Below are 9,904 nucleotides of genomic sequence, written 5' to 3'. Positions count from 1 at the left end.
AACACACATATATATATATATATATATATATATATATATATATATATATATATATACACGGCATATAAAAATATCTGTATTGCCTCATTATCAAGTTACACAGTTATAGGTGAAAATTAGAATGGGTATGTTTTATCTGTCAATTTTCTGGAAAGCTGTGGCACTGCTATGGATACACCTCTGTTCTAAAATTCCTACTTATTTCTAATTCTGTACAAGCATACCTACTGTATCTAATCAGAATCTAAGTCTCCACTTAACCGTTTAAAAGTCATGGAATCACGAGGGACGAGTACGGCGGAGAGTTCCAGAGAAAAGCAGCTCTTGCTCTCTGGCTGTTTTTGGCTCATGCTAGAGGAAATATGATTATGCAGAAGGGGAACGGTTTCATCAGCACCTGGAGCGGTGCGTGAGAGGGGAGGTTAGGGCCGAAAATGGGGGGGATTTATGAAGTGAGCACATACTTTAGCCCTGGCAGGAAGTCATTAAGCTGTAAGCTAGAATACAGAGAGAAGCGCTGGCATCTGCGCCGCTGCTGCGACCGTTCAAGCAGAGCAGCGGCTGTACGTTTAAACACTACAGTATCTTGTTTGTCATTTCAACCGTCAATTAGCCAAACAATCAAGATGATACCTCTTGAACTGGCAGCCAGCGGAGGTGGTGAAACGGCAGTGTGGTCGCTCAACTTCCGTTTATGTGCTGCTGACGCTGGCTAATACAGAATGATGTTTATACGCAACGTGTTATTCTAGACATCCCAGCTAACAGTGAACGTTCTCAGAAATGTGGCTAACGTTCTGGCCAGGTTCTCTCAAATCTATGAACAAATGTTTTTTCCAGTAACATTAATAGATTGTTCATAAGTTATGTGGTCTTTAAAAACGTTCTTATAGTGTTAGCACAAAAAAAAAAACACTATATACAGATTCATGCACTTTTTATTTTATAATATTTAATATATTAGTGACTGTAAATGCAACCTATTGACCCTTTATATAGCAACACGGACACTTTTTGGTCAAACAGAAAAACAGAAAGCCAATGCCAAATACCATTTGTCTACTATTTACAGGGCTGTTAAATGCTTGAATCTGATTGGCTTATGAATGTTCCGAAATGTGTGCAATTACTTAATGGGAAACGCACAGATAAAGTAGTTCCAGGCAGGTCTTGACCGCATTACATGCCCATATCATTTCGCCAAACGATTTCAGTTATTTCAAAAGGTCAGACTCAGGTAATTCACACACACACTTGATATATCTCTCAAGTACAACATCTGAACAATGTCTTGAGGTGGTGACCATAGCATAAAGCAGAACAATTGACTCTGGTTCATTGAATTATTAGAAAATACTGCACACCCAAGATGGATCATGCATTATTTTAGAATAATTCAACGGCCCGTCATCAATTACTCCTGACTTATATTGGTGTATAAAAATGACTAAATAGTGCAAAATATTATAGTTCCTGAACAAAAAAGTATTAAATAAGCACATGAGCAAAACAATGTTTTTAAAACATTTTAAAAGGGATGTTTTCAACTTTCAAAGACCATTCAGAAATAACATTTTCATCAACATAATGGAAACATTAGCAAAACATTCCTAGAACATATTTTTGTAAACTGGGATCATCCCATGCTAATGGGCTGCATACATAAAATAACCAGCGCGTCCACTCAGATTTGGAGAACATTTTTCAATAAGTCATCAGATCCAACGAGACAGAGAAAAACATTTTGCAATGGGTCTGATGACCTTTCTTGCTAATGCTCAGCCAATCAAGATCCAGGTTAACTCTGAAAAGGTTACATAGAGGCTAATAGGCCTTTCATTTCACACCAATCAGCAAAGCATAAATGTACTAAAACATACTAGGGCAGGGTAATCATGAGGGAAGGGAGTGTGAGAGAGAGGAAGACAGGCCTCAGAGAACCTCTCCCATCTCCATATCTTATTTCAATGTGGGAATAGCACTCTCAGCAATTATTGTTAGTATCAGTCAGACCATAAAGGCTTTTCCCCGTGGAGCCGAGGCAGCTATCTCACGTTCAGAGCAGGAGCTTGTCGACAATTGTTACACTAATTGCTTTCACAGCAAGCGTCATTTATAAAGAAAACATGCTCTAAGACACACACAGAGGCTCAACATATGAGACTACACACACACTCATTACGGCTGTGCCAACTAGAAGCAATAATGTGCGTGTGCGAGCAAGACTGAGACCGATTTCATGATGATTATGTCGGCAATGTTGAATAAAGAAAATGTGAACATGGTGATGGTTTTAATATGCTTTTTATTTGACCATTAACTTTAACATTTGACTCTTTCTGTGAATCAGTGAATCGATTTAAAACAATTTAACAATTAATTTGCATGGAAAAAAATTGTTCCATGCAAGGCATTTTTTTCATGTTAAAATGTTTTAGTAAAATATTTTACTTTTTAGTACTAAATATAGTACTATTTATTGTTAGAGGTCAACTGATATGAATTTTTGAAAAATAAATAAATACATTAAAAAAAAAGTAATTAGTAATGCTTGATTGTAAAAATAACGGCCTTGGCAATATATAGGTTGATCACTGTAGTTATTTACTGTTATCTGGTGAATAAAAATTATTTAATACTCTATAAGATTATAGTTCCTCCGTCTGAAAAAAATGAAAAAAAAAATAATAATAACAACAATAAATAATAAATATCCCTAAATATACAAATGTAAATGTGTAAAAATAAATAAATAAAATAGTTTTAGCTATCTCACCCAACCCTGTGTGCTATCCATGTCGAGATATAAAGTTGCCAATTTTAAACAAAAACTGTACTTCATTTTGTACTTGTACAAGTGTAATCGGCTTGAAATACTATATATTTTGTGGTCACTTACATGAACATGAAGCAGCCAATAAAATAAAGCAGCTTAAAGACATTCCATTGGTTAGATTAAAGGGGTCCTATTACGAGAGCCTGTTCTAGTACACCCCCAAAACAAAATCAAGACTTTGTAAAAGAGCATAATAGGACCCCTTTAAGGCCTTGTTTGATATATTTGATCGACAAACCTGTGCATATAATGATTTGAAACTTGTTTGGAGAAATTATTCATCAACACGCAGAAACAAGACAGCAAACCACAACCACAACTCAGATAACCAAAAGCCCTGAAAACGAAAGTCAAAACAGGCTCCAACACGTCAGAAACAAGTTTATAGCAAACACTTCTATGGTGTCAGAGGGAACTACACTTGTAGTTTTTTGGAACTACAAGTAAAAAAAAATCATCCATATGCTCATAAATCATAGCGGAAAAACACATCCTCAAATTCAATGTGTAAGTGTTTAACAGTAATAGTTTTCACAGAATGAGAAACTTGGACTAGGGAAGGTCTGCCTGTTTAAAAAGAAAACACTATTACTTAATGAGCCACTTATGACTCCTCTCAATTTCTTCCCCATTATTTTTATTGCAATTTTCAGAGGAGCACTAACGCTAGTCTGTTGTTTCTGTCTTCCCTGAACAGCTTTCTCTGCCAGCGGGTGCTTCGTGAAAAAAAAAAAATTGCTAGAAAATAGTACAAGTGGAAAATAAGGTGAATTTTCAAACTTGGCCTTGGAAAGGTTTATTGCTTACTGTTTGCAGTCTCTCGCAGAACACTGTGTTGACTAGTGTCGAAGTCAAACAAATACTAATGAAAAACTATGACCTCAATGAAATCTTTAAAAAAAGCATATTAGGTCACAGTTTTCATTATCTTTCCCTCATGTCCACCTCTTCATCTCCCACACTCACTTGCTCACTCTCTCAAAGAGACAAACTCATGTCAAAAACATAAAAAAAAACACCATCCAACACCTTACCACACCATCTCTCCACCCTCCTGTCTGATTTGCAATGCATTTAGAACAGTTATCAATAGGTTTGACACCTTTAGAACAGGAAATGTGCAAATGTGGACACCAGGAATACAGAAACAAGTTTTCATCATCATTCTCATATCTTAAAGGCTTAGTTCACCCAAACATTTAAATTAGCCCATAAATTACTCACCGTTCAATGTTTGTGGAAATAAATATTGAAAAAAATCGATTCGTGGCCTTCGAGAATCGATATTGAATCGACCACATTTTAAAAAACGATATATCGAAAAATCAATTTTTTTGCCTAGCCCTAGTCTCACATCCCTTCCACTGATGTTTATTCACTTAATGGCTAAAGTCGCAAATAATAAGTATACTATTTTATAATGCTTTGTCTATAATTGACAGTTTTGGATAATGGATAATGTTTTCAAAACACTTACTCATGTGCGATAGCAAGGGACCATTTAAAAAAAAAGGATAATTTTTCAAAAGCAATGACGTTAGCCAATCGGTGGCTGCTTAGTGACAGAGGGTTTCAAATAATTTTTACACACACACAAACACACATATATACTTGTTTTTGTGCAAAAACTTTAAGTGAACCTCAAGGAACATATTAAAATAAAAAAATCCAGCCAAGATGGCTTTAAAGAACTAAATCACCAAACTGGAGACGTCACATTCCAGTACAATGCTTTATTGAAGGCACTTCCCAAAAAATCCCTATGATATCATCAGCCTCGCCTTTGTTTTAACTATTTATCACTGAATAAGATGTTTCTTTGTGTGTCAGTGAAGTCATATAGTCACAATGAGAAAAAACAGAGATCGGATAATGCAGAAATGCAAATGAAACACTTCACAATCACATAGGGCATAATTACGCAACTAAAATTCCAACTTGTAACATTGAACCCAGATAAATATATAACCGTATGGATCAACTGGCTCAACAAAGAGGATTTACATCCTGTATCCAGCACAACCACACACTCACACAAGCCTCCTCGTTCTCTTGAGGGGGAATAACTGCAGCATTCTTATCAATTAAGTGCTTCATTACACAGAAGGATTTAAAGAGCTGGGGGGCATTATGCAATTTTGCTAAAATGCATCTCAAAGCTTCTACCACACCACATCATATCCCACAGCTTGACATTTCAATCACCCCGGAAAATTCATATACACAGGTATGCTGATTCAGAAGCAAATCATTAAGTAGCAAACAAATGCATCTGATGGATTTCTTTTCCTTTGCCAGATGGAGAGCTCTGCTCACTTAACTGTTCATCAGACATGCAAAACACGAAGAAAAGTTCAAAGAAAGATGCATTTATCTGCAGCGGCCTGAATTACACTGCTCATGTGGGTGGATTCTCAAAAGAATCATGCCAACTAGAACATCTTCAAAATCCTTATATTAAGTGATGTGCTATGAACAACTTATATGAGCAGAACTAGTCTCTCTATAGGGCTCAGATCTTCACTGTTTGTTATCAAAAATGAATGAATGAATGAATGAATGAATGATGCATTTATATAGCGCTTTATTGTGTATTGTTGTACATCCAAAGCGCTTTATAATCATATGAGGGGGTCTCATATGCGTTTATATTTTTGCATCATCATATGCGTATATATTTTCATTAAAAAATTAATGCGTTTATGAAAATGTAAGCATGCCATAAGTAATCAGACCAGGGAATGCCTACTTATCAGGGTCAAATGCCTGAACACGTCTGCAAAGCAGAGAAATAACTACTCAATTAGTAGCTTAATGTTTAAATGAACACAAACTGGCTTTTTTATATAACCGTAACATAAATCATTTACTCTCGAGAGGTACTATGTCAACTGTTTTCACAGTCAATGTAGAAGCATATCTCTGTTTGTTTATGTGACTGAGCCCTGTTTTACTGTTCACTGGTCATGTTAGGCCACTGTCATTTGTTATGAATGTGCCCACACAGACTCGCACTCACTAGCCAATAACCCACCACTTCAGCTGACTATACAACTCTCCGCAAGGCTGTCTGCACAACGCCTATGTAAAGCTGTTGTTCACTTGCCCTTATTAGCTTCTCTATTGGTACAACAAGTTTAAACACACTTGATGAATCAATGATCCTGTCTGGAACACACACACACACACACACACACACACACACACACATTCACTCTATGAAGGTTTACAGTAGTTCAGCTTGACTTACGGAAGCAATCTGGACATAATGCTGGTGATTTCTGTTTTTAATCTACGTATGGGTCAATGACATGACATTTTTTGGTCAAGATCTGTCGGGCCATCCTAAAACTAATACAAAACGACTAGATCTACTTACAACTTTTCAATTTCTGATTAATAACAAGTTTTTTGTAGGGCTTAAAGTCAAAGTATCTTATAGGCAGTGTAACTTGGATTAAATAGGTTGGCATAATCAGAACGATCTTTGTAGCTAGCTTGCTTTGAACTATTATTAATACTTGAAGAACACATTAAATAGCCAAATCAAAGTCAGCGTGGCACCCAAGTGGGAAGCCATTTTGGTCAAGAAAAAAAATGAAACCGAAATAATGGAGTCCCTCATAATTGTCTCAAGGAAGGTCATTAGGTTAAAGAAATTATATATCAGATTTGACCTTTAAAAAAAATAAATTTGCTGTAGGTCAAATGAGTAACCCCAAAAACGCCTTGATATTTACATCTCAAAATATACTCCCAAGTACATTATTTTAGTCTTTCCAAAAACTTTGCACATAAATTTTATACTAGATTTTCACAAAATGTATGTTTTTATCATCTTGGACGACAGTATTTGTCATAGCCACAGCAGTCATGTCATGGTAGGTGCCATCTCAAAGTGACATATCAACAGATAAGTGACATTTACAGCTCTTTTTCTCATTAAAAAAAACCCCAAAACCATAAAAACCACAACTTCCCAATATGTCATGAATCATTCAAGCAATTAAACACATGACAAGCTCAAGTCGATATTGATTTTCTTATTCAAACCCCAAACAGACCCTTCATAATGATTCACTGTATTAATACGAAGTGACCTGTCAAACAGCAAAAGGTCACAGCGCCAAAAACACATTAAATAGCCAAATAGTCAGCGTGGTGGCACCCAAGTGGGAAGCCATTTTGGTCAAGAAAAAAAATGAAACCGAAATAATGGAGTCCCTCATAATTGTCTCAAGGAAGGTCATTAGGTTAAAGAAATTATATATCACAGATTTGACCTTTAAAAAAAAATAATTTGCTGTAGGTCAAATGAGTAACCCCAAAAAGCCTTGATATTTACATCTCAAAATATACTCCCAAGTACATTATTTTAGTCTTTCCAAAAACTTTGCACATAAATTTTATACTAGATTTTCACAAAATGTATGTTTTTATCATCTTGGACGACAGTATTTGTCATAGCCACAGCAGTCATGTCATGGTAGGTGCCATCTCAAAGTGACATATCAACAGATAAGTGACATTTACAGCTCTTTTTCTCATTAAAAAAAACCCCAAAACCATAAAAACCACAACTTCCCAATATGTCATGAATCATTCAAGCAATTAAACACATGACAAGCTCAAGTCGATATTGATTTTCTTATTCAAACCCCAAACAGACCCTTCATAATGATTCACTGTATTAATACGAAGTGACCTGTCAAACAGCAAAAGGTCACAGCGCCAAATGTGACCTCTGTTACGTCACAACGGGAACTATTACGTCAAAAACGCTCAGAGGGAACGGAACTTCTGGAATGCGACATTGTGACAAGAGCAAACACCTGTTTAGCACCCTCAACTGCGAGCGGTTGTGTCATCACAATCACATAAAGAACAACAACAACAAAACTTGAACCGTCGCCGCGGCCGTAGACGGTCAGACGTGTTCAGAATACTGAAACCGGTTCTTACCTCGAGACGGTCCAAACTGACGAAACTGGCTATAGCAAATCCATCAATAATATCCTCCTCTTGAGAACTAGACTCGCGTCTCTTCCTCCGGGTGGGTCGCGGGGTTTTGCTCGAGGAAGTCGAGCGCGGCGGAGCGTTTTTACCGGGACTTCGCTCCCGTTCGGAACCAGACGAGGGGCTCCGATGTTGGGCTTCCCCGGCGCGCGCCTCCCGTTTCCGTCCCCTCTCGCGCTGCGAACGGGATCTGCGACTCTGCTTCACTTTCCCTTCCATTTTAAAATCGGTGCGATGTCCTCCCCCCGCCCCCCCCCGCAAAAAAATAAAAAAATGACACTCGATCACGTCAAAACCAATCGATTCCACACAATCAATAAAACACACCCATAGATACTGGAGCCTGTAAACAATTTACAGTATGACCTTGGATGTTAAGCTCCGTAACGTGGTAAACAAACAAATGTGATCCATGCAGAAGGCGTGTGTGTGTAATCCAAAGCACGGCGTCACAGGATCGAAACGCCTCGCTTCATTTAAACAGGTGCAAAATGGCTGTTTAATTACGCTCGCGTGAATTCCATGCGCACAGCAACTTTGTTGCAACGGAATACAACAACATCAGTGTGTGTGTGTGTGTGTGTGTGTGTGTGTGTGTGCTGCAAGACCGCACGCTGGATTCATGTTGCTGGCCCTGCTTTAATTTCCACCCGTTTCTTGACCCGCTGTGCCAGAAACAACAAAATAAGCATCCGCGTGTTTGTCAAAGAATTTACAAATAGGAACTTATTGCATCGGCAAGTTTCAATGTGAAGAGACGCCACGGTCCGTTATATCCCCCAAAAATCCTTCTTCAGCACACAATCCGCCAAAAACAACTCATATCCAACCAGGAAAAGAGTTCTTTATCCAGCAGAGAGCAAGTTGAACGCCTCCATTCCTGAACGCTGTCCGCGCGCTGCGGCTGAAGGGAAAGACGTCGTCGGCGTGTTTGTGGGAATACGTGAAGCGTCGCTAAGTGGCTTTTAAAGAGACAGCGGACGCTTCACATCTCCTCTTCTCTCTGTTCTTGCTCGTCTGAAATCGCACTGCGAAGTGTAAACGCTCGGAGTCTAGCAAACTGACGTACTTCCGCCACTTCTGCGATTGCCAGAGGAAGTGAGCTGGTTTATTATATTACTCCGAGGAACTTCTTTTTTCGTGGCATGTCGTTTGCAGGGTGTTTCTCGTCGCGCAGTTAGCGAGCTGTCGGCGGCATCAGTGCAGGCTGCTTCAGAAGCCCACACAGCAGCCTAAACGAGAACTTGTGCATCATCTGCCTCAAATGGTCTCTTATACATTCCAATGACCTTTAACCTAGTTGCAATGAAGGGACATGATAAATAAAAACTGTCACCCCATTTGAGGCTCAGAGTATTACACAGCATTTCTGCCTTCTATCCATCCGTCCATACTTCCTATGTACCTATCTATCCATCCATGCATACACCCATCGTTCTTTCTATACACCATTCTATCTACCTATTTATCTATCTGTCCATCGTGCATCCATCGGTCCATTGTACTTTCTGTCATCTATCTATCTATCTATCTATCTATCTATCTATCTATCTATCTATCTAGTCATGTTATCACAATGTTCAGAATGTCTACGCAAGACTGTGCTGTTTTACCGGGGATCTAGATGTGCTTGGATACACTAGCAAAAGGTCAAACTCTGCAGGACTGTAAGGGTGAATTGGAAATGGAGAGTGTCAGCAGGGTTAGGAGATAGGAGTAGTGGGTACCTAAGCTATATCATTATCACCGAGGAAATATAAACTGAATGTGAGGTTGTCTTTATTTAAAGAAAGACAGTGGGAATTATTGGAAGGATTTTGAAACTGAGGTGAGCTTTATTGAACGCATCACGCTGAATTAGATTAGTCATTCACTGAAATGAAATGTGAAAAGGCAAGTATAAATGTCAAAGTAAATGCCAAATCAAATGTAAATACATTTCTTTCTTTCTTTAAAAGAAATACCTTCACTCACAAACGGCTTTGCTTTTTTGACTAATCTTTTCTCAGGAAAGTCACATAGTCGGGATCGGTCAAAGGCTTAGCTCAACAT

At 38.2% G+C, this 9,904-nt stretch overlaps 1 protein-coding gene across 9 annotated transcripts in view; it reads right to left on the bottom strand.

The window, feature by feature from the left end:
* The window catches only part of LOC107656817 (autism susceptibility gene 2 protein-like), a 314,131-nt gene extending 305,144 nt beyond the window's left edge, over nucleotides 1–8,987 (bottom strand). For 3 of the 9 annotated variants that reach the window (XM_016444763.1, XM_016444765.1, XM_016444768.1), the window contains exon 1: nucleotides 7,799–8,985. In XM_016444763.1, coding sequence (XP_016300249.1) covers nucleotides 7,799–8,071 — 273 coding nt within the window. In that variant the 5' untranslated portion in view covers nucleotides 8,072–8,985. Of the gene's footprint in view, nucleotides 1–7,798 lie in introns of all 9 variants that reach the window. The other 6 variants (XM_016444771.1, XM_016444769.1, XM_016444770.1 and 3 more) reach the window with 4 other exon arrangements.
* Nucleotides 8,988–9,904: the final 917 nt, after the last annotated feature.

Source organism: Sinocyclocheilus anshuiensis, unplaced genomic scaffold (assembly GCF_001515605.1).
Source record: "Sinocyclocheilus anshuiensis isolate Anshui unplaced genomic scaffold, SAMN03320099.WGS_v1.1 scaffold1136, whole genome shotgun sequence".
Lineage (NCBI taxonomy): Eukaryota > Metazoa > Chordata > Actinopteri > Cypriniformes > Cyprinidae > Sinocyclocheilus > Sinocyclocheilus anshuiensis.
The sequence above is the reverse complement of the archived record's forward strand: the minus strand, read 5'-3'. Positions and strand labels throughout refer to the sequence as shown.